At 42.7% G+C, this 27,415-nt stretch overlaps 1 protein-coding gene across 2 annotated transcripts; it reads right to left on the reverse strand.

The window, feature by feature from the left end:
• Window positions 1-10,287: 10,287 nt before the first annotated feature.
• LOC121826343 (disks large homolog 5-like) lies at window positions 10,288-26,661 on the reverse strand. Of its 2 annotated transcripts, XM_076559944.1 has the most exons (7): window positions 26,571-26,661; window positions 19,094-19,253; window positions 17,403-17,568; window positions 16,149-16,332; window positions 12,302-12,417; window positions 11,258-11,352; window positions 10,288-11,089 (listed from the first exon to the last, which is right to left on the reverse strand). In XM_076559944.1, exons 3-7 carry the CDS (start codon window positions 17,546-17,548, stop codon window positions 10,920-10,922), a joined length of 711 nt encoding a protein of 236 aa, XP_076416059.1. In that variant the 5' UTR covers window positions 17,549-17,568; window positions 19,094-19,253; window positions 26,571-26,661; the 3' UTR covers window positions 10,288-10,919. The 2 variants fall into 2 exon arrangements, with proteins under 2 accessions (XP_076416059.1, XP_076416060.1); XM_076559945.1 differs by lacking the exon at window positions 26,571-26,661 and having other exon boundaries at window positions 10,529-10,730; window positions 19,094-19,227.
• Between the last annotated feature and the right edge of the window lie 754 nt (window positions 26,662-27,415).

Consider the following 27,415-nt stretch of genomic DNA (forward strand, 5'->3'; position numbering starts at 1 on the left):
AAAATAATGTAAAATATAAAAGAGCCCTGGGCCGGGTGGTGGTGGTGCAGCCTTTAATCACGGCTTCAGGAGGCAGAGGCAGGTGATTCTCTGTCCGTTCCAGGCCAGCCTGGTCTACAGAGTGAGTTCCAGGACAGGCTCTTAAGGCTACACAGAGAAACCCTGCCTCGAAAACCAAACATACAGCCTGCTGGTGGGGTGGAGGTGTATGCCTTTAATCCCAGCGGTCAGGAGGCAGGGGGGCTTTCCTTTTTTTTTTTTTTTTTTTTTTGTCTTTTAAGTTCTGGCCTTCTAGGGCTGGAGAGATGGCTCAGAGGTTAAGAGCACCAGCTGCTCAGGGTTAGCTTCCATCTTGGTGAGGTCACCGGTTAAAATGGCTGCCATTCTCCTGAAAGCGTCTATGTTGGTGAGGTCAACAACCGTGCTGTAGGTTGAGGGCAGTTTCTGAAAAGTTTAGAACTGTGCCCCCCCACACACACACACACATAGGAATGTACAATGTACAATAAAGCAAGAGAAGAAGAAATTAAAAAAAGATAGAGAGAAAAACTTTCCCAGAGTTACAGAAATAAAAGGAAGCTTGGTGTGGTGGGGGCATGCCTTGAATCCCATCATTCAGAAGACAGAGGCAGTTCGACCTCTGTGAAGTGGAGGCAGGTCTGATTTCCCAGGCTATGTATGTAGACAGGCCCCTGTCCCAACTAATTCATTGAATAGAAAATATACAAAACTTGGAGGAACCAAGCAAACAAAGGAAGGCAGTGCTTATGCGTTTGAAAATGACCCCCACGTTGGACATGAGGATAGAAGCCAGTCTGGAAACCTCATAACATCCCCAGCCCTGTTTGCTTGCTTGCTTGCTTGCTTGCTTGCTTTTGTTAGTCTGTCCTGGAACTAGCTCTGTAGACCAGGCTGACCTTCAAATCACAGAGATCATGCTTTCCTCCGCATCATACAATTTCCTCCATAGCATCCAAAGCCTCTGGCCTCCATATTTAAATTAAAATAATTAACTAACCTGGCATTGATAAAGACAAAAATGAATAAAAGCAAAGGGAATCTGGCCTGGGGATGAGATGAAGCTACAGATGTTGGTTTGGGAACCTGAGCTAGTCTAGGGTTCTGATCTCAGCAGTGTGTGTGTACATAGAATACAGATCAGATACAAGTTCCGGTGGCGTTGGGAGTTGGGGTAGTATGATAAACAGCCCAAATGTTGATGGCAATGATGCTTGCTTGCTTTTGTTAGTTTTTGTTTGTTTGTTTAGTTTTTCAAGACAGTCTTTCTTTCTTTCTTTCTTTCTTTCTTTCTTTCTTTCTTTCTTTCTTTCTTTCTTTCTTTCTTTCTTTCTTTCTTTCTTCCTTCCTTCCTTCCTTCCTTCCTTCCTTCCTTCCTTCCTTCCTTTCTGTAATATGTACAGATCTGCCTGCCACTGCCTACCAAGTTTTCTTTTTAAACAAAAGCCACTACTGACTCAGGCCTGGAGCCATGGCATTTCTGGAATTTCCGGGAATCACATGTTAGGATCTGGCGCCCTCTTCTGATGACAGGTTGTACATTCAGATAGAGTGCTCATAGACATAAAATAAATAACATACGTGTTTTTGTTATTTTTTGAGACAGGGTTTCTCTGTGTCGTCTCGGCTGTCCTGCAACTCACTCTGTAGATTCACCTGCCTCTGCCTCCCAAGTGCTCGGATTCAAGGTGTGCAACAGCACCACCAGGCCGTCAATCATTGTTTTTTAAAGACTCAAATGAATCAGAGGGCAGTGACCTGCCATTTCCACTTAAAGATAAGTTTTCTCCTCCAGTTTTAAGATAGTTCAGTGATCATGAAAGACAGAGACAGGACCCTGAGGGCACATCTAATGAGTAGTAGAGAGAATCCTATTTGATGACAGTTTACAGGAGCTTTTCATTAGCCCAAAGCTGCAGGGGAAAAAAAAAAAAAAAAAAACATGAAAATTTCCAACCCACACACAGGGGTGGTGGGATCGCGGCCTGACTGCCCTCTTTCCAGCTAGCTGCTGAGTGCTGGGATTACAGGAAGGGGGTAGCACACCCAGCTCATACAGTACTGAGAGGATGGAGCCCAGGGCTTCCCCTTCCACTCATAAGTCAGATCCCCATTACTGCTGTCCCTTGCTGTTTGTTTTATTCCAAGTTAATTATAATTAACTTTTAAAATTCTACCTTTTTTCTCTCTGTCTCCCTCACTCCTTCCTTCCTTTCTCTCAATCTTCTTTCTTTCTTTCTTTCTTTCTTTCTTTCTTTCTTTCTTTCTTTCTTTCTTTCTTTCTTTCTTTCTTTCTTCTTTTCTTTCTTGATTTTTCCTGCCCACTCCAATTCCTCTGGCCTCTCTAGGCATCTGTACTCATGTGAGTGAATCTACACACATACACCAGTGGAAATAATAAAAATTATAACGAACACTTAACATGGCATTAAAAAAAACGTAAATAAAAGGAACCGAAAACAAAACAGGGCTAGGGATGGGATGCACCAGCTAGTGGTGTTGGGTCCTCAGCAGTGTAAAAACTGTGGTGTTCCCACAACACACAGACAGAACAAAGCCATTTCTGGTGGTTGTTGTAGGGTGGGGGTAGGATGAGAAGAGAAGTCTAGGTACTAACTAAAAGTTTGTCTCTCTTTCTTCAATTCCCCCCCCCCCAGGGTTTCTTGGTATAGACCTGCCTATCCTAGAACTCACTCTGTAGCCCAGGTGGGCCTCCAACTCTCAGCCTTAGCCACCTCCAGATTGCTGAGAACATAGGTCTGAGTGATCCCCTGTGGCTAAGATTTGGGGTTTCTGTTTTGGTCCATTTATTCTTTGGTAGATGGGACCCAGATCAAATAATAGCAGAAACAAATGTGGGAATCAGTTGTTGCTCTGCCTTATGGTGTCTGTGCTCTGTGACCTTTTTTTTTTTTTCTTTTTTCTTTACCGTGTCTGTAACTCCACATTTCTTTTCTGTGTCTCTGGTGTCCCCCGAACACCCCCCCCCCGACACACACACACACACACACACACACACACACACACACACACACACAGCAAACTAAACTTTTATGGTACTTTTCTTTTCACATGGAGAGCTCTTCACAATTCTGCACATGCAAACTGGTTTTAAATTTTGGCCCTCCAGAGGCTAGGAAATACAGAGAGAACAAAATGGACCTTGAAAAGTATGTCACATGGTGGGTTCCATCTTGGTGAGGTCACCAGACAAGATGGCTTCCATCCTCATGACTGCTTCCATTTTGGTGAGGTCAATAGCATGCTGTTGGCTAACCACAGCTACTGAAAAGTTTTGAACTGTGAACCCCCACCAAACATACACGCGCGCGCACACGCGCACACACACACACACACACACACACACACACACACACACACACACACACAATGCTGGCTATATCCTTGAACACACAGAGATATACCTAGCTCTGCCTTCCAAGTGCTGGGAATAAAGGTGTGCGCCACCACAGCCCAGCTCTGCTATGGCTTTCTATTAGCTCTGACCCCAGGCAACTTTATTTATTAACATACCAATAAAATCACATTTCAGTACAAATAAAATATCACCATATTTCCCCATTTATATTTTAATAAAAAGGAAAAAAGGTTAAAACTAACATAAGAAAAACTATATACAAAAGTACAATAACTATATACAATATATACAAGTAATAAATACCTAAACAATGTCTAGTCCATTTGTATTTGACAAATTCAGAGAAAATAATTCCATTATCTATCCTATTTTGGTAAGTCCATAATGTATCTAATTCACTTTCTATCCTAATTAATCTTCAACTATAACTAACTAATCTTCAACTCCCTCAGAGACCCAAGAAGGAAATAATATTAGCTAACAAAAATAAAAACAGGAAGTGCATGCAAGCAGCTTCCAAAAAATGTGAGTTGACAGAAACAGCCAGCTGCCTGGACAGTCATCTGAGGTTTCTCTGCAGTGTTGGGACATCATCTTCAGCCTATAGGCTTAGTGTATCTGACAGACTCATTTGTGAAGTAGGATGTACACAAGGTCAACAGTTCAACCTCACATTGGGTGAGAGCAGTCCATGTACCAGAAACACCTGAATTCCACTAGTGTCATGTCATGATTCAGGATTTTAAATTCTGGAAATTGTTGATGTTTTTTTAATTCAGCTGTCCATTCTTCTTGGCTGTGTATATGTGGCTTCATCTCAGCATCCCATTTTTCTTCACATCCCTCTATTATTGAGAGGTGTGAGCTTAGTTAGTCTTCAAGAATAACTGTTTCAGCTGCTGTTCCATTGCACATCAGAAGCCATCGGCCTCCTGCCTGTTCAGCTGCCTTTGAAGGAAAGGGCACTGTACATTTTCTGGATTGCGAAGGCCACTTCAGGGATGGGGCCATATTGTCCTGGCCTCAGAAGATGCCTTTTGATAAAGCCATAACCACACGTATTTTGGCAACAATCAGTAGTCCTTTGTTTCATGTCTTGTCTGTCCTGTTTGTGAGCAGTTGATTCCAGGATACTTTGTTGTCCAGTGGCTAACTTTTGCCACAATGAAAGTTAACTCAATATGCAGTTTCTTCAATGCCCATGTTTTCTCTAAAGTAGACTGGTACTGCCAGGAGCTGACATGTCTCAAAAAAGAAAAATTGTCTAAGTTATTAAAACATTTTTTTTTTTTTTTTTTTTTGGTTTTTCGAGACAGTGTTTCTCTGTGTAGCTTTGCGCCTTTCCTGGAACTCACTTTGGAGACCAGGCTGGCCTCGAACTCACAGAGATCCGCCTGGCTCTGCCTTCCGAGTGCTGGGATTAAAGGCGTGCGCCACCACCGCCCGGCAAAACATTTTAAATGCCATATTCTGTAGATCTCTGAAGGGTTTGAAGATGACCTGTCTATCTAAAATATATCTGCTCAATTTTTAAAACATATCTAATATGACTACAAGTTCTATTGTAATGTCTAACTAACTTTCATTTCTTTATATCCTAATAGTTTGCAATAATAACATTCAAGGATCAGAAAAATTGCATTACATTGTTAAATGAACTGTATAAGTACAATTAGAAATATACATATAGCATTTTCTAACAATATCAATTTCAATATATATAATTTGTATACAATATAAAACAATCCAATCCAATGTAAAGTATTTAAAACTAGTAATTGTCTTTTTCTTCTTCTTCTTTTTTAAACAAGAACCTTAAATCTAATCTCCTGTGCTTAGCCTTTTTCCTAACCCTTGACAACAACTTGTAACCAACCCCCTAAACAATGAAAATTATCCCAGACCCAAAACCCATTAAAAAGACCAAAATACCACCCGCCCCACACCATCTCTTTGGGAATGTGGGCTTCGTATTCTTAAAATTGCTTCCTGCTGGGTATGGGCAAAATTATCTTTATCCTGAAAGAAAAATTTTAGGTTAATTGTCAAATTCTAGGAAAGGTAATTATATCCTTTATTATCCAGTCTGTGCATAATGCCAAAGTTCAGGGTTTATCTCAAGTCCTTATTCAAGTAGTCTTTGAGACTGGATCATCTCAGCTAGCCCTCTCAAAATTGCTCTGAGCACCTTGTAGTCCAAAGCTGATCTGTAGATGATGTTTGTCAGCTTAATGATATTATTATTGTCCACGTGGAGTTGTTGTTGTGGGGCCCCATCTTCTTCCTGGAGACTTCAGTTGATGTTAGGCCTGGCCGTGATTTCCTGCAGAAGACTGATAAGAGACTCGAACACAAAGACATATATATGCAGCTAATTGAAGCCTTTTTTTCTTTCTAGAAAGAGTTAGTATTCTATATGACCATTCATATCTTAACAAAGTTTAATATATATATATTAATCTTGTAAATTTTGATATAAAATTCATACTTTAAGAAAAGTTTAAAGAATCAGGATAGAATCAAAGAGTTGAGATTAGTAATAAAACAGCCCCTTAATTAATTAGGCTTTTGTCCTGTCACATAGCAGAAGATGGCTCTTTTATTCTGGCATGATACAGGGAGTTTGCATTTTCCTTTTAATAACATGCTTGAGTTTAAAGAAGGAGAGAGCTAGGCCAGGCAGTGGTGGCGCACACCTTTAATCCCAGCACTTGGGAGGCAGAGCCAGGCGGATCTCTGTGAGTTTGAGTCCAGCCTGGGCTACCAAGTGAGTTCCAGGAAAGGCGCAAAGCTACACAGAGAAACCCTGTCTCGAAAAAACCAAAAAAAAAAAAAAAAAAAAAAAAAAAAAAAAAGGAGAGAGCCATTCTCCAACTCCAAAGTCAGCTTTAAATTTTAATTGAACTGGGACTATTAAAAGACCAATAGTGTTAAATCTTTAGAGAAAAGCAGAAACAAACGTTTAGGAAGACTTATAAAAATTTTTTAGATGATATACCCATACGCCATTTCACTCTGTTTCCTGGGATAGATGATTTATCCCTTTTCTTCAGAGCACTACTGATGACCAATAGCCTTAGACCTGAGAAGTGCGCTAGGAACACAGGACAGACTCTCAAAGGCACAATTCCAAGAAGAACATGCCATTTCATTGACTCATTTTGGAACCTTCCTTGGTGGTTTTTCATATTCACTGGTGGTTTGCAGTGAACTCACTTACCTGCATGACAGAATAACTTCACTTTTGCATTTTTCCATGAATTACTCTAGACCAGCAGTTTCTGCAAGCTAGACACACAGCAAACCTCTTCCCACCAAGAATTCTTACTCTTAGGGTAAGCTCTTATTGAGAGTATCATTCATTTGAAACAAAATTCTGCACAAAATTTTCACAGTGCCCTTTAATATTAAAATATTCTCTAAGTTTCAGCACCACAAGGAAACCCTCTAAGGCAGAAAGCCATGAGTCCATCATGAAAAGTACCAGGGAAGGGCCAATGAGATGGCTAGCTGGGTGGAAGGAAATAGCTGACTCCTATTTGTTCATTGCCCTCCATATGAACAGAATGACAGAATAGCATGGCATGTATTGTATGTTCATTCTCTCTCTATTGTATGTATGTATGTATTTCTGTCTCCAAATAAGAAGACAGATAGATGTTATTATTTTAAATACCAATCAGAAGATTTCCATACCCTCATCATATGAAATAATTAATTTTTTAAAAATGAAAAAGATTACATGCAGCTCACAACTGTTTGCAACTCCAGTTCCAGAGGTTTTGACACCCTCCCACAGGCATACATGAAGGCAAAACACCAATGCTCATAAAATAATAAATAAACAATTAGATATTTGTAGGAGCTAGTGGGGTCAGGAACCCCACAAGCATCCCACAGAACTAACTAACCTAGGCTCATAGTGACTCTGAACCACCAACCAGGGAGCATGCATGGGACTGACCTATGTCCTCTCCATGTATTTTACAGTTGTATAACTTGATCTTCTTGTGAGACTCCTAACAGCGGGAGCAGGGCTTGTCTCTAATGCCTGCTTTTGGGACCCATTCCTCCTACTGAATTGCTCTGTCCAGCCTTAATGTAAGAAGTCATGCCTAGTCTCACCACAACTTGATATAACATGGCAGGCAGATATGCACAGGAGGCCTGCCCATTTCTGAAGAGAAAAAAGAGAAGGAAGAATGGATGGGGAGCAGGAAGAGTGTAGGTGGGGGAGGGGCTGAGAGGAGAGGATGGAGGGGAAATTTTGGTTAGAATGTAAAAACAAAAATAAACAAATAGATAAAAACATTCATTTCAAAAGAGGGGGAATATTGATGGTTATCATATTTAAATTTGAGATACTAAAAGCATGTACCTCAAGGTACATTGCCACTTATTCTAACTTTATAAAGTGTTTGCAGTTGTACATAATAGTTAAATAATATAAGGCATACTTTTGAGCTGATCTAATACATAACGTGTTTGCATTGTACTTGGAATAATTATATCATGTTTAGACATTGTTAGAACCTGGTTATTGTTTTACATTTGGAAATTAATCATGACATAAAAAGATATAATTGTGTGTCAAGTTGACAAGGGTACAATTGTGATAGCTGTTTTTGTTTGTCAAATTTATTATATCTGGAATTAACTAACACCCAAAAGTGGAAGGGCATGCCTGTGAAGTATTTTTGCTTAATTAGAAGAGAGAAGATCCACATGTAATCCTGATTTTTGCTGTACGAAGACATTCCTTTAATCTGGATATTGATGGGGGAAAGGAATGCCTTTACCTCAGATGTTTTGAGCCAAAAAAAAACCCCACCTGTAATCTCAGCCAGGCTTTGTGCTTGAAGCCCATATAAAGAAATGGAAGAAGGGGGCTTTTGCTCTTTAGCTGCTTGCTCTCACCTTGCTATCAAGTCCATTCCTTCACTGGTTTTGGAGCCAACTGCTTTAGGATTCCAGACTATACTGCTGATGGGCTGAGACTTCAAGCATAGTGGACTGAGCAACTACTGGATTAGAGGACTTTGCCATTATAGCGGCCAAAATTCAATTAGCTGAACCACAGCCTCTAAGTCATTCTAAAATATAGCCTTTTGTATAAAATTTTGCATAAAATTTTGTATAAAAATTCATTCTGTAAGATGTTACCCCATAATACCCTGACCAATGCACCAAACAGGTATAGAACTTTTAGAGTAGTTTGGGCCTGACAACAGCCTTATCTCACTTATAAAATCCACATGGTCACATTCCCTTAACCTGTTTTTTTTTAGATGATGCTTTGTTGCTAGCCTACAAGGTTTCTATAGCTTCTGGGCAAGAAAGTAAAATAACACAAGTCTGAAATTTCTCAAATGGAACACACAGTAATCTAATAAATCAAGTAATTATATGAGATGGAGAGATTCTAGTTTAAGTGAGGAATGAAAAACTAGATGTCTTAGCTTCTGTGGGCCAAGACCTGGCACTGCCCCACTACATGAAGACCAGAGGACACAAGGTTCTTTTTATCCTTCGTGTGATCGCTCCAGTCTGGAGACCCACGGGATAACATCCTTTACACATGAACTCTCTGCCCCACTCTCAATCTCTGGAGTCAGATCTATTCCAGAGTAGCTTCACAAGTATCAATCAGTCATCTGGAAGAACTTTCTCAAAATAATCTGAGATCTGCTGTGGTAAAAGAGCAGCATCAACTACCTCTCTCCTTTTTTTAGTCTTGTACAGAATCACTCTGCACCAGAGACATGTGGCCCCTGATGCAGGCTCCATCCCCTCCACCTAGTCAATGAGGTTCATCTCAACATTGCTTATCTGGACCATCAAGAGTAATTCCTCACCCCATCTTCACCCCAGGACCGTCTTCTTAATTCTGTATTTCATCAGACAGTCTTTTTTTTTTTTTTTTTTTTTTGGTTTTTTGAGACAGGGTTTCTCTGTGTAGCTTTGCGCCTTTCCTGGATCTCACTTGGTAGCCCAGGCTGGCCTCCAGACAGTCTTAATACGTGTTGTCAACCTAGAGGAGATCTAGCAAATCTGTGCCAGTCTGACAGTCAGTGATACTGGGGCAGGGTCTTGAACCTATGAGAGCCCTGCATGGATGTGTGGGAGCCTAAGACAATTAGCATGCCTGTCCCAACAGGTTTCATGAAACTTTTGGTTGGGAGTGATCCAATCCACCTAAGACAGCACACATGGCTGGCAGGACAAGGTCAGTTGCAGGGACTGGAGAGATGGCTCATCCATGAAGAACACTCATTGCTGTCTCAGAAGACCCACAGGACAGCTAACAAACCTCTCTAACTTAAATTCCAGGTGGAATCTGCCCTCACCTGGCCTGTGGGAATTGCATTACATGGTGGCCAAACACCCTTAAGTATAAAGAAAAGCACCACAAAATATCCCAACATGTCTTGCAGGAAACTATCTCTTCTTCCTGGCTATCATTCATGTTAATTTCAGTAAAACCAGAGGCAGATTGCTCGTCATTTTCTGATTTCTTTTATACAATTTTAATGAATGTTCTTATTTCCTGAGAGTCCTAGAGCAATATACTTACATTTTCTTTTAATTTGGTTTTCATGATGATTTCGTGAACATGTGTATACAGTGTACCACATTTTACTGGCAGCTAAATATATGACATCAATGATACAATATGTCTAGTTTTTCTGTTATGTAGTGGGTATTCATGGAGTAGGCTATTCCATCAACATCCAAGGTGTCATTCCCCAGTATAACCCTGAGATCTATGGCTGGGAAATCCTTATGCAGCCAAGGATAAGCTTCCTGGAACTTACTGAAATAAATCCAAGCCTGTGAGTTCTGGGATTACAGAGTGTGAAACTTCATCTGACTAAAGAAGAGTCTCAGAGTGAAATTTGAAATTGGATTTTATTCATAAAAATACATTCATTTTACTCAATGGGGGCTTTCAAAACAGCAGTCCTTATATACAATGTGTAGCCTTAGCAAACTATTAAAACAGTGACAAGAATAAAAGAAATAACAATAATTAACAAAACCTTAAACCAAAATGAAGAAAACCAAAATCCAAAGCATAAATATCCCAACATATAACAAAAAAAAAATTAAGCAAATTTCAGGATCCTTTGGAATTTCATTATGGAAGAGCAAATGAGGTGAGGAACTGGCTTACTCTCTGCAGTGAATTAGCTTCAGCAACACTAGCATATGACATGGCATCAGCTTCAGCACCGCACTAGAGAATCTTATGCCTTTGGGTGTGGTCTGTCTGGATGTCAGTGTGATGTTAACACAGTCTTCCTTGTCAAATTTCCATCACATATGGAGTCAGCTTGTCAGAGCCCTTGATAGTAAGTCTACTGAATAACTCTTGCTCACCTACATGTCCTCTTCCATGTTGTTTTGCCCCTCAATGGGGTCACGTGCTGATGGATGTCAAGGTTCTTAGTAATTTGTGATATGTCCTCTGAATCTCAGACTATTTCTGATACAATCTTTTCTCTGGGAATAGTGATGTGGATCAGATTGTGGCTGGATGGCCTGATGGTCGGTTAATATTTGCCTCACTAGTGAGTTCACAGCTGAAAAGAGGTGGCATTTTCTGAGGAGGCCGTGAACCTAGATTGTAGAATGTCATGCCTGCAAGGTGTCTCTGGCTTCTTCCAGCCTTCTCAGTTTTCTGAAGAGGTGCTGTCATGGAAAATCGGTAAAGAAAATATGATTTAGAAACAGTTTTGCTGTGCCACTGTCAAGAAAAATCAGGGCTTATTCATCCCTAGTAAACAAAAGTTAAGGAAGGAAACACACCCCATGAACACCCTGGCTGCTAGGGATGGGGCTCAATGGTGGCTTACTTGCCTGGAACATAGTGTTTCTGCCCCAGCAGCTCCATTTGCAGGAGGCTCTCTTCCTGCGCTGTGGTCTGCTCCAGTTCCTGCTGGAGGTTTTCAAACCTAGGGGAGGAAGGCAGCTGGGGCACAAGCCTGGTGGGGACCTGCCATGTCAGCTGTGAGCCCCCACCAGCTCTACTCAGCTAGACAATCAAGGCTTACCTTTCAGCTGAGTTCATTCCCTGCTTCCACAAGGGAAAAGGGACAGAGAGCACCTGGGCAGGATTTTTTCCTCAGCTTTTAAAAACTACTAGAAGTTGAACTGGAAAATACACTCTTTGCTGGATTAGAAAAAAACAGCGTATTTCCCCAACAGTTCAAAAACATCATTTTGGAGAAATATCAGTATGTCAAGGTCTGAGGCACAGGTCAGGAAAGATATCCCTGGCCTTGATTAGATCCAGGTGAATGTGAACCTCCTGGAAAATTCTATGCCCGCCCTCTAGTGGAGCCTACACAGCAATGCAGAGAAGGCTCTGGTTATTCCTACAGCTCAGAACCCTGTATGGGATTAACTTGTGAGCTCCTACTCTGTTTATGACCAGAGTAAATCTTCTCATGAGAAACTGATAAACACTGCAGAGAGCCTGCAGTCAGCAGGAGTGTGCTGTATGCAAATCTGCGAAGGGTGGACATTTCTCTCTAAATGTGATGTTCTTGATGGAAATGATGCAGGGGACACACTTTCCTTCATGATCAAAGATTCTCCTTACCACGTTTCTGGCTGCCATGGGAATATTTGTGGGGAGATCTAATCTAAGAGATGAGATACTCAGAGCATAGTAGAGGTCTCAGAAGGGAATAAGGGGACACAGTCCCCATAAGACCAAGGAGAGAGCATATTGCTCCTAGACACAAGTTCCTGTTGACTGAGCCAGCAATGACACTCTGAGGGGTTCTTCCCCTGCCTGTGGCTGGAAGCTTTGCCAATTGACAAAACTCAAGGAGGACGGAGATCCAGGTACAGCGGACCCACTTGGATCCACCTGCTTCTGGAAGCCTGGGCTCCTACCTCATCTGGGACACAGTGAAGTGATGCTGCAGCTTTACTGCCAAGTCCCTTTGCCTGGTGAACAGCTCCGTCTGCTTCATCAGGGACTGAAGATTTTCCTCAAGTCTTTGTTGTTCCTGTTCATAAGAAGATTATGTTTTTAGGGGAGGTTGTCCTCACCATGTACATAAACATGGATGAGTGTATGGCTCTCCCTCTCTCTGTCTCTGTCTCTGTCTCTCTCTCTCCAGCACATACATATATATGCATGCACACATACAAGCACACTACATTCCATCCATTCTTAGTTTCCCAGATAACACTAATGTAAGAAGAGATTACCTGGGATACCATGGAGAAGAAAGTTACCTTTCATTAACTTACACCCTCTCTACCTATATTCCAGCCCAGAGGCAAGAAACACAGGATGCTCTGAGCACAGGGATGTGTAGAAGAATGTGCATTTTACTTGGTTTTGGTAATTTTTCATTTTACTTTTAGTTTATATGTGCAGGTGTTCAGCCTGCTTGTGTGTCTGTATGGCACTTGAATGCCTCGTGACCTGGTGGAGGAACTCAGTGGGTAGATAAGTCAATGCAGTGCTTGCCTTGAAAACCTGTACACACACAGGTAAACACCTGGTTGTTTGATCTGTAATCTAAGCTCTCCTAGCAAGTTCCCCAGTCTGTGCATTGAAGGCTTAGTTCCCTAGCACAGGGCCACTAGATGGCCGTTGACCAGCCCCTTGCTTTCACTCAATGCTTCCCAGTGCCTCCAAGGAGGGCAGCTTCCTCCTAAACAAGGTCTCTATACCACAGGTTGCCTCAATTTAGACCCAAAGCAATGAGCTCAGAAAACTAGAAAATCTCTACAATCCGGAATCTATATTAATCTTTCCTCTAAGTAAGATGATTGTGTCAGAGATTTCTTTGAGTAACAGAAAGTTGACTAAATTACCGCCAAATGACTGCATATATTATTCCATATTTAACAATATCCCATGGACCACATTGTATGTTTGCACTCATGAATGATGGGTATCTGAATAGTTTCTAGTTGGGCTCTTCTGATGAGTCCTGCTCTATTCCTGTTGTCCCCTATTCTCTGTGGACACCATATTCCATTCTGGAATCAATGTTCCATCCAAAGAAACAGTTCCACTTTCTCAATAATTGTACATAGTTTCTCACAGGGCTGCACCATTTTACACTACTAGCAATGTCTGAGAGATCTCACTTCTCCCAACTCTCCATCAGGCTGATTTTAATTCAGTATGACGAAGTTTGTGGTAAAAGCAGTTTCTGAGTGCTGCAGACACAACATGGAGTGGGTGCTTTAGAGTTTAAAACCCTAAACGGTACCCTGAGACAGCCTCTTCTCACACCTCAGCATATCTGTGGGACTTCTGCTGGGCTGGGCTGCAGCCACAAGCACCTCTGCAGTTCAGAATTTCTCTGAGAATAAAGTCCAGGCCAAGCTCCAAGGACCAGGTTAGCTGAACCAAGGTTAGGCAAGGGTGAAAGGAAAATGGCAGCAGGCGATGGGGAGAAAAACAAAACAGGATGCAGGGAAGTCATCAGTGGTCAACCTCCTTTCACCCAGAGCAGAGAAGGACACAAACCCTCAGGCAGCCTTTGCTGCCTCTCAGTAGCCTCTTTCTCACTGTCATGGACCCCATTATTTTGTTTTTCTCCAGAAGATTTCTTTGCAGAAAAATGATTCTGCCTCTACAAATACATGAAAAACTTTTAGCTTGCATCAATTTGATGTCTTTTGTTGTAGTTAGCTGTGTGGACATGCAGAAGGATGGGCAGCTCCATCTGTTCTTTGATGAAGGCAAAGTGGTACTAACCAGATTAGGCACAGTACTTTCTCATTGAAATCCATCTCCATCATTCTTAAAGATGTTCCATTGTTCCGTGAGAGAGTGAACATACACATAGAGGCTCAAACACACATTTTCATACCCACAAAGATGCACATAGAGACAACACACACACACACACACACACACACACACACACACACACACACACACACACCTTTCTTGAATCCAGAAAGGCAAGGGAGAAGACTAGAATGTTGCAACACCTTTTCTACTCCAGGGGGCGGTAGTGGGTCCTCCCTGCAGTCTACAAGCCTCTTAGACTCAGCCAAGCTCTTCTGCCCTGGCCTGAACTTATTTCCCTTCCCAGGGAAGTTCTTATCACCAGATTCACTGATCGTACAGAGAAGTAACAAGCTCTGCACAAATGAGTTGGACCACACAAAACCAAGTGCCAGGAGAAAAGGGTAGAACATGAAGCCACCCAATAGATTCAAGTTGACCCATCATAGTCTCCTCGCTAAACTTAACAGACTCCTTCACAGAAGACATTGACAGCACCAGAGACTAGAAGTCACCCATTGTCATTACCCAACAACTTTTGACCAGATTACAGTGCACATTATATGAAAACAGCCCCACATCAGTCAGTAGAAGGCTACTTAGGTCATCAACAGCACTTTTCTAAAATGCAGCACTCTATACAACTATCAGTTAGAATCTATCCTAAGACATACACACATACATCATAGAGTGAGCATCAAAATGTCAGGTTCCATGTTGTAAAACCAGTAGACAAACCAGACCTTTCCTGGGAAGTTACCTCTATGCCGTGAAAGAAAAGAAGTCTAACTTTTTTTTAAAGTAGCTCCATTGTTTGATTATTGTCCTTTATTACAATTTGTATCATCTCCAAAGTAATAAAAATGTTTAAAAAATAAGAGAAACCAAAAAGTCAGTTCTCTTTCTGACCAAATGAACCATTTAGCAACGAGATGAGACAGAAAAACACAGGATGCTCTACTGTGAGGAGACAGGAGATCCAAAGATCTGTGGCTATCCAGCTTAGCCAGAACAGAAATTTTCAGGTTCAGTGAGAGACCCGGGCTGAAGGGAATAAGGGAGAAAGCAACAGAGGACACTCAGTGTCATCATCAGACCTTCCAAAACAACCACAGATGTATGTGCCCTCAGACAGGTATACTCACACACAGACAAACACCCCTCAAATCACCAGTGATCAGAATGCAATGAAGAGGACATCACACTGGATGAGGATGACATTACCAGTTGGATTAAGACTCCTCACACTAGCTGTTATAGGTGAGTCCCACAGTTCTGCATCATTTTGGACTAAAAACGCCTGGGGAAGCATGCTGTGTTTCTGCGGGCTATGTTGATGGAGTTGGCTCAAATCTGCCACCCTGACCCCGGCCTGTCATAAGCCCCGGCCACATCCCTGGTCATCCAGTGAGCTTCTGAATGTAAGATCCAGGATGGGAGAACTGGCCAATGCCTCTCAAAGCAAACTGACACGCTGTTAATTTAGTTTCTTCAACTGTGAACCAAGAGCTTGGCCAGGTAAAGAGAACACCATGGCAGTCTGGGAACAAGAGGGTAAAATGCCACATGACACCCAAAAAGATGTCTATGAGCCCCGGTCATTTGGCTTTTTCAGAGGGTGTTCCTCCTTCCATGCTGTGTCTGCTCTGATCTCAAATGATCCCTGCCAAGCAAATGAGACCCAGACCCTTGACCTGACTCACTCAGATCTCTGTGGCTCCATCATAGCATGGCTCCTCCCATACTTACATACAGGTGAGTGGTATGTGATTGACCTGTCTCCCTCAATGGACTGTGGCTTCCAGCAGAGCAGTAGGGTTTGCTTGTTCTAAGAGGCTAACTCCCAGAAAGACTTGTGAATGATCACAGAAGTGAACTATTGGGTGGGATGGGTCAGTTGGATAAGTGAGTAGATGGTTACATGGTGTGTGTATATGTGTGTGTGTGGTCAGAGAGGTGGGCCCTGCTGCTTCAACCTACCTGCAGCTGCCTTGTCCAGGGGTCATAGATCTTCTCATGGGCCTCTTCACAGAGCCTCTTTGCCTCCTCACAGGACTCTTGTAGTAAAATCTGCTCCCCCTGCAGCTTTTTCTTGTCTTCTAGCAACATTCTCACTTTTTCCTTCAGCTGAGTCTGTTCACTCAGGTGCTGACTGTAGAGGGTGCTAAAATATCACCAAAAATGATGAGTTCCACCTCCATCTGCCACTCCTGCCTCCTAATACCATGATTCCTGCAAGGTCCCATTTCTCCATCCTCAACATCCCTGGGCTGGAGCCCTCATTAGCCATTCATTCAGGTGCAGGCCGAAGCCAGAAAATAGCCAAATTCCAGAAAGATTTATACTACTTCTGAAGACCCTGACAGCAAAAGGGATCCATGTACCTATGAAGACTGGATCTGCTACCTCCCGCACACACACCCTGGTACTTAACTGTTCTTGGTATTGGGAAAACATGAGCAGGTAGAGGGAAACCATGCTCTGAGGGAGACAGAAGACCTATCAGGAATACATTCCAGCCATGTGTCCCATAGAAACCAGCTCTGTAACCTCATGCCAGAGCCACAGAAACCATTCATGGTGCAAATATGTTTTCTGTCTAGAAGTTCCAGAAGCTGACAGGAAAAAGTTGGAAGGGGCTCTTAGACTCTTCACACTTAGGAGAACTCAGTCTAGGAGGCACAAATCCATGAGCCATAAGGCAGGCTTCTTGCTAAGAGGTAAGCAGACTAGAACCACAGCCCTCACTTTGGTTCAAAGTTGAAGAAGGGAGGAAGATGCTGTGGGATGTCTTTCTGTATGCTGTGAATATGTATTGCTCTCATTGGTTAATGGCAAGGCCTATGGCAAGGCTTTGGCCTATGGCAAGCCAGGAAGGAGCCAGGCAGGAAAATCCAGGAGAGACAGAGAAGAAAGGCAGAGGTGGAGGAAATGCCGGCTGCCACCCAAGTAGCAACATGCCAGCAGCCTGGCAATGCAGCTGCCATGTGGGAAAACACAGATTAATAGAATTGCATTAATTTAAGATGATAGAACTAGCTAGCCTGAAATTTAAGCCATTGGCCATACAGTTTGAAAGTAATATGTGCCTCTGTGTGTTTATTTGGGCCATTTTGCTGCAGGAGGCAGGTGGGACAGATTCCTCCTGACAGCAGGGTTGGGCAGAACTGGAGAAACTTCAGACAAGAAGCAGTCCTTACCAAATTCTGGAGTCCACCCAAGTCAGGCACTCACCGGTAGATTTTGGTCTTCTCACTCAGCTCCGTGCACTTGTACAAGGCCTCACTAATCTCCTTGGGTAATTTCTTCACATCTGACATATCCTTCTTATGCTCTGTTTTCTGCATCTCATGCTCAGAATTAAGCCTGTGGTAGGGCATGGCCTCAGGAGCAAAGAATCCTGTGAACACAGGCCCCAGAGACTCCATGAATTAAGGTTGTAGTTTGCACTACCCTAGCCCACTGGATGTCACACCCTGGATCCTATGTACTGGAAACTCCTGATGTGCATTAGACTTGCTACCCTGCCCCAGGGCCAGGAAGGGCTGGGTGTCAACAGGGAGGGAGACAGGGCTACATGAGCTCCCTCAATAGGTCTGGAGAGGTAGAGTAGCTCTCTAAGAAGGTCCACAGGCGTGGGCCTACCTGAAATCTGCGATGACATTTCCACTGTCATGAGAACAGAAATGTTTGTCCTTACAAGGATATCCAGAACTCATCATCAGCATTGCCATGGAGGAGGCACTCCATGAGGATGGCTTTATAAAACTCCCAAGGGGATTCCAATGAGGCACCAGGGTGAGCACAAAGACTGAGAACAGTGATGCTCAAAGTGGAACACCCTGGTCTCAGCAAATATATCCCCTGACATCTTTGAAACAGGCAAATCCTCAGGCCTACTATCAATCTCTATCTCACAAGATCTGAAGGGGGACACACACACACACACACACACACACACACACACACACACACACACTGTAAGGGAGCCTCTCAGAGACAGTACAGAACACACAGAGACAGCAAATCCTCAGCACAAAGAGATGTATTTCCCCAGCAGGGCAAGAATGGCATTGGGAGCTGCCTCTGGATCAGGCAAAGGCAGACAACACGCAGCAGGCTTTTTTTCATCTGTGGGATTTGAAATAGAAAGGTTAAGTCTGTGGCTAGGGTGAGTTGCTGAGATCTGATGGGACAGGTTGTCAAATGTACCCGAGTAATGAATTTTGATTGTTGGACTTTGGTGTTTAGTTTCAAGAATGAGTCAGTGTCCACAAAAGGGAATGAACTTGGGGACTAAATTTTGGAATGTAATCTAATGGTTTATCAAGGGAGAGGGAAGTGAAAAGGGCAAAACCTGACACTGCCATGTTTGTGATGTTTAGGCCCCTGAGAGGGCAATTCACAAACACACAAACCCACACATAGTTAGGATGTCAGAGAAAAGCAGGTGGGTGGCATTGTCTCACAGTACAAGGAACAAGACCAGAGAGGAGCATGAATGGACACCAAGCCTTCCAGTCACACACAGATGGACCAAGAAGGAAAACCAGGCCCTTCAATCTGCTCCCAGAGCAACAAGCAAAAAGAAATATCTTATCAAATACAGAGACTCAGGTTAAACTCAGAGCACCCAGCATCTCCTACAAGCCAACACCTGTTAAGGCCTCTTGAAAGTAGTGATCATACACCCTACTGCCCCTCTCTGTGGATTCAGGCCACAGGACCTGGTTTTCATAAGGAGGAATCAGAACAGCCTGTGTCCCATCTCACTCCTACAGGCTTCAGTTCTGACTCTCAGATGCATTCAGGAAAATTTGTTTGTGCAGGTCACCCTGCAGGTGCAGCTTCCAGTGACCCAAGGACTGCTGGAATTGACACAGTAGGGTCAAGACATTCACCAGAGAACAGGGCATGATGAATACCTCTTGTTCAACTCATTGTTGTAATGGGCCAGGAATTCACGCAGTTCATTCCTGTCATTGTTCATCATCTGTAGCTGAAGTTTCAGTTTTTCCACCTGGTTCAGCTGCTGCTCCTGCTCAGTGAGGAAGAAGGGTATGGATGATGCCTTCCTAGCAGTCCCTGTAGGTACATAAACACAAGTGAATTTGTACAGATGAATGGCATAAGCCAAGAAGATCATGTGGAGTCCCAAGAGGAGGCCCGAGGAAGAGGAAAAGCATGGAACCCAGTGAAGGCCTCAAAGATCAGAGCAGCTATCCTTAAGCTGGGCCTCATAAGCCATGTGTCTGTCTCCAATCACTATGGCTAGATATATGCCTCAGCCCCTACTGCAGCCCCCCTGGTCCTGAAAGACATAAGCAAGACAGGTCATGTTGGTTTGGAATTGTCATCTCATACCTGATGTGATGCAAGGAAGTCCAGGAGTCCCTAGTGCTCTTCACCTCCCAGACCTGATAACCTGTGTCCACGACTAAAATGAACTGAATGTCTCAGACTTGGGTACATGGATGGAAAGTTTCCCTCCTTGGTATTTACATCGGATATAAAGTGCAACAGCATCTCATTCTGATACCGCATTAGTGGTTCTGGGCCTCCTGTTGCATTCTTTGCCTCCTGTTGGCATTCTTTGCCACTCAGAATGAACTGAAGGAGGTTCCTGCACAGAAGCTGCAGCCTTGACCAATCCTGGCCCTCTGCCAACTAACCATCAGAAATCCTCCACCTTGGTTCTGCTCTTTAGGAACCCAGATAAGTAGCATAGGCCCATTGCTTCATGATCACAGCTACTGAACCCCATTATTAGAAGGTCCAGTTCTAGCCTCACCTCTTAGGAAACTAGGGCTCTCTCTGCCAATCAGTGTGATCAGTCTTGCCGACATGTCAGTTGGTGAACAACATAAGCACTTAGTGAATGCCTCAATGACAGCTGGCATTGCCACAACACTGGTGATTTCACAGAAGATGACACAGGCTCTCCAGGATACAATAGAATTTCCAGAGAATGGACTGTTAGGGTCACCTACAATGGTCATCACCTATGTGATACAAGCTCTTCCCCAATTCACCAATAGCCAAGCTGCCCTTTCCAGGAGCCTTTCCTGAGACACAGGGGAAGGCCTTCAGCACTTCCTCCTTCCAATCCCGAGATCTCTCCGATTCATTAGAATCTAGTTCATTCTAATTCAATAGTTCATCATGTGTGGAGGGCAAGACTCATTTTCAAAACACCGCCCAGGAATGGCTCCTCTCATCCTGATGATCGCCAGCTAATAAGATGAGAAATTAAGGATGCTAAGAAATTAGCTCAGGACAATGGGGAAGGAAGATCAGTTCCATGAGGTGAATGAGCACATTAGAGAAGATCCATGGGGCAGTTACAATGTATGGGAATGGTGGATGATTATGTGGGTCCTGTCAGAACAATGATAAGTCACATAGGAAATGATGGAACTTTTGCCAAAACCTCCAGCAGAATACATTTCAACCATTATGATGTTAGCAGAGGTGTTATCAACCATTGAAAGGTATGACTGAAAATACCTAAGGACTGGGCATCCCCAGGTGAGCTTTCAGTCACCAAGAACAAAATACTTAAAGGAAGAGTGATGTCCCAGTCCAGCACTCAAGGTAGAGGAAAGAGGACTAGCTAGTTGAGAGGGCAGGAACTCAGAAACCTTAGGGGCCACTGACATGCAGCAATACTTGGTGGCTCCTGCCCTGCCAGTGGTTGATATTTAAGATGTGAGACTCTCTAGCTCTGCCAGGGGACCTTTCTCTCCCTGTTATTAGTGACACACACCAAAAGAAATCCAGTGTGGGTGAGGTGCAGGGCTGGAACTGAAACCTCTTTAGTCCCTCTGTGCTTCCTTCCCACTCAGAGTGAAAGCAGAGGGCCCTCAACAGAGCAGCTTCAGCCTTGACCATCCCTGGCTCTCTGCCAAATTAACCATGGAAAATCCTCAATTCTGGGTCTGCTCTTGAAGAACTCAGAGGACCAGGATAGGCCCATTCCTTCTCAGAAACTCTCCCCTCCTTAGCCCCACTCCTGAAAGGATCAGCTGAAGCTTTCCTCCTTCAGGAAGCTCCCCATCCCTTTCCCAGAACTCACTGCGCTTTCCCCAGAACCATTTATTTTTTGATGTGTGACATGGAGACTGAAGGCCATCTTCCTTCTGCCTCCCTCTGATCTCCCTGTGCTCGCCATCCTTTCTCCCAAGAATCCTGTTCAGTCTAGTCAGCATGTCTGTAGGTGAAACACGAGACACTGCACCAATGCCCCAATGACAGTTGGTGTTGCCACAACACTGGTGACATCACATGGAATGCCAGGGCTCTCCAGGAGACATTAGAATGTCCATGTGCTGACGTCACATGGTCTAGCTGTTACATCCCTGCTACATACCTCACCCAAAAGTGACTTGAAACCAAGGTGCCATTTCCATGAGCCTCTGTGCTCACAATGGAAGCCTTTAGGTAGATCTTCCTTCCAAAGTCAGAAATCTAGCCCTCTGCTTCATTAGAGACTTTACCTAAGTGAAGTTGCATTTCATATATTTTCCTTTTTCCCAAAATATTCTTTTTATATTCCCATACCTTAAACCATTAGATCTTAGACCCCATATAAACTTTATTTATATTCAAATCTCATAACTTATTTAAGCTTCAAAGTTCCATATTTTTGTATCTTAAACTACTTCCTCAGACCCAATACAGAATACAGTCAATCTCTCACGACATACTTAAGCCTTTAAATTTTTATAAACATATTACATCTTAAAATACCCTTTTTTCTATTTAATTCATTGAGTTATACTCTGCTTGAAATTTGATCCAGTTTTTTCTTGTTATGCCCAGATTGTGACCCCAAAGAGACCACCGAAGACCATAGGTATCCAGAATGCAACAGCAAGGTTTATTCTGTAGATACAAGTCTAGACAGGGAACTCATTCCTACACCCAATACAGTGAGGCAGGGAGGAGTTGCTCTTTCTTTGTGAGGCTAGCTTTTTAAAGGCAAAATCCACAAACCCTTCAGAGCATTTGGGGGCCTTGGGAGTTTTGTACGGGTGCAACTCGGATGGTTTATTTTTATCTCTGTTCTCTTTTAATTGGGTGAAGGTTGTAACCTTTGAATTTACTGGTTGGTGGTTACAATGATCACTTTGGGGGCAGTCCAGCACAAGTCCCAGGCTATGTCCTTGAGCTGCCATGGGGGCTAGCTGGCCTAGCATGTACTGACTGTGAGGGCTGGCTCAGTGGTCTAGGCTCTGTTCTTGATTCATGCACATAACTCTAAGTTGGTGAGAGGTCCCAGACAGTAAACATCTGGCTGAACTTTTAGCAGTCAGAGTATGTGAAGAAAGGGAGCTACTACAAGGATTATGTCTTTTGTTCACGGCCCTCCCAGAGACTGCTTGCTCAGTCTCAGGAAACTGAAATTGAGGCCTGATCTCTGAGAGAAGACTGAGCAGCCTGTTATGGCATCTGCTTGGTCATTTCATTCTTATCTTAACCAATAACAATTTGTAACCAGTTCTCTTAAATGATGGCAAGTATTGTAACCATTGAACAGAAATGATCAAAATCCATGTTTTTTTTTTTTATGTATTGTGTGTGTGTGTGTATGTGTGTGTGGAAACAAAGTCATAATTTTTAAAAACATAATGTATCCTTAACATTTTTTCAATGCATTACCAGGAAAGAAAGGGGTTAAAATGGGAAGCCAATGAAGAACTTGGCTTGGGAAGGAAGGGAGGAGGATTTAGATTCAGAGTGTGCAGGCAGTAAACTCCCAACCACCCCTAGATCCCTCACCTTTGCCTGCCTGTAGAGAGTGTGTATTTTCACCTTCTGTGAGAGCCATAGGAGCCTGTCCTGCAAGCTAATACCAGCCCTGCCTGTCTTGGCCATGAGTCTGTTCCAAGCTTCAGTGAGGTAGTCATCTGCCCACTCAGAGCCTCTCCTGCCCGGTCTGCTCATTTTGGGAACCTACCTCTATAGATGTAACCAACCGTCTTATTAAAATAAGAAACACAGAACCAATATAAAAGAGAAAGCCTAGAGGTCAGAGCTCAGAGCTAAAATCTTACCTCCTGCGGTGCTCCTACCTCTCCGAAAGAGAGCTACTTCCTGTGTGTATGTCTTTAAATAGTCTTTCTGTTCTGCCTTCTCATTGGTTGCAAGCCCAAACACATGACCACCTCGTCACTGCCTGTAAGTACAGCCCTCCAGGTCTTAAAGGTGTATGTCTCCAATGCTGGCTGTATCCCTGAACACACAGAGATCTACTTAGCTCTTCTACCAAGTGCTGGGATTAAAGGTGTGGGCCACCACCACCACGCTCTTGCTATGGCTCTAATAGCTCTGACCCCTGGGCAACTTTATTTATTAACATATCATGAAAATCACACTCCAGTACAAATAAAATACTATCATATACCTCTCAGCTTGGGTAATTAGGGAAGGTGCCTGAAGGCTTCAGTTATCATCCTTGCCTGGGGACAACTTCCCATCCAATCATCCTCTCCTACTACAGAAGTTCACTGCTGAGAAGAGGAAGGTCAGTGGGGATGGAGCACTCAGTCCGTATGAACACAGTTCAAATACTGCTCCATCATTCCTGAGACTGACTTTATCATCAAGAGTCTCTCATTATGAGCTTGTATTTTGCCATCTGCAGTACCTGGGCTTGGGGAACAGAGCTGTTTGAAATTTTGCCCTCCAGCCTATCCCTTCACCATCATTAAATGCACCTTGAAGTGGGATTGACCAGAAAGCAGAAAGCCATGAGGCTTTCCCTGCCTCCTCTCATCATGGTAGTTGATGACTTCTGAGGCTGTCACTCACTGGATAGCAGTGTAACAGCAGTTCATTCTGTCCCATTTGGAAAGCAGAGTCCTGGGACAGGTGCTGACTCTGCCTCAGCTATTGTCACCTTTTCTAACAAATGCTAGTGGAGATTAGTAGTAGAAAACAATGGACATATCCCACTCTGAGCAACCCCCTTCTCAATCTCCCACTGTCCTTTACCTTCATGCCTTTCTCCTTCCCTGAAAGTTTATCTCTAGGCTGGTCTCAGATTTCCAGCAATCCTTCTAACTCAGGGACCTTATTGTTGGGTTTCCTTTTTATTCTTCTTTCCCATAGATGCATTTTTCTTGCCCTAATATGACATTTGAAGGGTAGTGGAAAGTAGGCATCTTAGAGATCTGAGGAGTTGGTCAAGGTATCACAGTGTTCCATTTCTCTATCTTATTGATGATGGAAAACTACACTTAAGAATTATGGCATGTAAAAAGAAAGAAAACAAAACTGAATTAACACATTTTTCTACTGGTCCTCAACCAATCAAATCTCAATTATAAAGAAAAAAAAACTGTGGGTAAATTCTTGCTGTGATTTCTAGATGAAGTGTAAGCATTGTGCTACCCTCAAAACCAAACAGAATTTAGGGAGGGTGGCCTCAATTAAACCAGCTATCTAATCACAGAGCTTGAAATACTTTTCCTGTCTGCAGCAGCAGAATCTGGAAGAAGAGAAGTTATACAGTTGCCCAGCAGAGATGCCTCTTTGCTGTCTCAGCCTAGATGGCTGTGACAATAGTTGCAGTAGAAACACCCCATTTGGAAGTCTTCCTGTCAGCATCATTGGATCCTGGGAACCCACAATTTCCTGCTCTACACAAAGTTCTGGATAGCCATTAAGCGTTGTTAGACTTACTTGATGGGGGTGATTTACTATAATCTGAAAGTACGGTGGAGGAGGAAGGAGAAACTGAATTCTTATGTGTGCTTGGTGTCAAATGGTATCTGAGGGACTTAGCATGTCACATAGATTGTAGATATCCATCTAAGAAAGACCCTGGAACATCTACACATTGTTAGTAACATCTTAGAAAACATCAATGCTCTAGAAGCATAGAAGTTCCATGCACAGAATGAAGCATGATCAAGCATGCCCCATCCCACTGTAATAGTGCCACTAGCCCATCATAAAGGATGAGGGCACCATCAGTGTTGTGCCACAATACACACATGCTTGTTTCCATACAATACATACAAATATGTGCCCACATTCATACATTTAAGAATATGTGTTTGTCTACACAATTGCATGTACACACACACATACACACACAGAAATATACTTTGAAATTGAATTAAATGTACAATAAATTGGCAAACAAAAAATCAAAAAGGAACGAACAGCCTTTGTGGTACTGGCATGCATGTGTATGGCATGCCCGTGTATGGTATGCAGAGCTGTGCGTATAGTTATGTTCATGATTTTATAAGCATCTGTATGGTATACATAGTGTATACAACCACATCTAACTGCATTTACATGTGTATATACATATAAAGATAAACTGAAATCCCAACTCCCAGACACCAGCCATGGAGGCAGCAGAACTTTCCGAGTGCCCGGACTGCTGTGTTAGCTCTTTGCTGCCTTTAACTCTGAGGGCCTGTTATATTTTTTTTGAAAGACATCATTTTTTAATTCCCAACTGAGACTGCATTTGCCTTATTAGAATATATGTAACATCTAACTTTCAAAAATAAGAAGTATGAGAAATAAACTTTGCTTTCAGTATCTAGAAATGAATATCAAAACTTCCTTCAATGCTTTTTTCTATACCTGCATATCATTTCAGTAGTTTAATATTAATCCTATATTTTAATTTTTCCTGTATTTTAATTTTTTTCTCCCCTGAATAATAGAGTGATATATATGTATGTATGTCATGAGGTATCATTCTCAATGATGGTAGTGGCCACAACTGTCTCTATCTAAAACAGCTTCTAGTTGCCTAGAAGTTGAATTGTTAATTTCTTCATGTCCTAGTTTATGGTTCTGTGTAGACTTAGGAAACATTTATTACACTAGGCTTTGAAGACACAGAGGTAACTAGGGTGAGTAGCATGGGAAGGAGATGGCATGGGTGGGCTGTCTGCATGTGTTGGGAAAATTCTAATTAAATGAGTGAAAGATCACATCAGAAGTAATAGGAGACAAAAGGCAGAACACAAAGAGAAAGGTATTTCTGACTCTGCACGCTGCTACTCAGTGTAGAACAACAGATCAGCTCTTACCCACTGCATGACCCCTGGTTGTCCCGGATTTCCACTTAGCAAGGTGAATTGATTGACCTTGGGCTTGCACTGCAGTGATGTCTACATAGACAGGTCTAAAAGCATTTGTAACAAATACAGCTAAATGTACAAACCCTTACAAGGTATTCTGCATCTGAGCTGGTTTATATCAGAGATCCATGCCCAAAGGGTGGTCGAAAAGTAAAATTCTTTTTTGAGTACATTGTCCTCTGTAATTATGTTGGATACGTACTGTCTTACTTAGGGTTTCTGTTGCTGTGAAGGAACACCATGACCACAGCAACAATTATAAGAGAAAACATTGAATCAGGCGGCTTACAGTTTCAGAGGTGTAGTCCATTATGATCATGGCAGGACATAGAGGCATGCAGGCAGACATGGTGCTGGAGAAGGAGCTCCATCTTGATCCTACAGGCAACAAAAAGTGCTCTGAGACACTAGGCATGGCATGAGCATAAGAGATCTCAAGCCCCTACCCCTACAGTGACATACATCCTCCAAAAAGGCCACACTCTCTCCAACAAAGCCACACCTCCTAATGGTGCCACTCCCTGTGAGCTTATGGGAGCTTCTTATATTCAAATTAACAAACCACCAAGATATCCTTAGAAGGCATAATAAAACAATATTTTGGTGGTGCTAATAGAAGATGTTTTGTAGAGGAGAGCACTTTTTTAAAAATGGAGAGTCTTCTCATTTGGTTCTACCATCTTAGGTTCCTTGATAGAGACTCCACAACAAAACAGACATTAACAAGAGAAAAGCATGAACACTCACCTAGCACAAACTTTCACAGCACAACTCTTCCTAAGGATCAAGCCCCCCCCCAAATGCTTAGACCTGAGATTTTTCTCGTTCAAAATTAATTGTCATTACATAGACTATCCTTTGCTTAAGAAGTAATCCTCAAATGTGCATATTTTCATGTAATATTAAGTGAATATGCTAATTTACAATTAAAAGTCAGGTATTTTAAATGTACATTAATAGCAGCATTTTGGACTTCACTTAATCAGTATCAAATTATTTAATCATAAAATCATATAGTATTGATGCCCAGCCACTGAGTGAGCAAGGGAGATGGGAGAAGATGAACACAGCATCATCAGCTGCCATCCATCCCCATCTCATTCTCATATGCCCTGGGGAGTATCTAACCCTGAA

Source organism: Peromyscus maniculatus, chromosome 23 (genome assembly GCF_049852395.1).
Source record: "Peromyscus maniculatus bairdii isolate BWxNUB_F1_BW_parent chromosome 23, HU_Pman_BW_mat_3.1, whole genome shotgun sequence".
NCBI classification, from domain to species: Eukaryota; Metazoa; Chordata; class Mammalia; order Rodentia; family Cricetidae; genus Peromyscus; species Peromyscus maniculatus.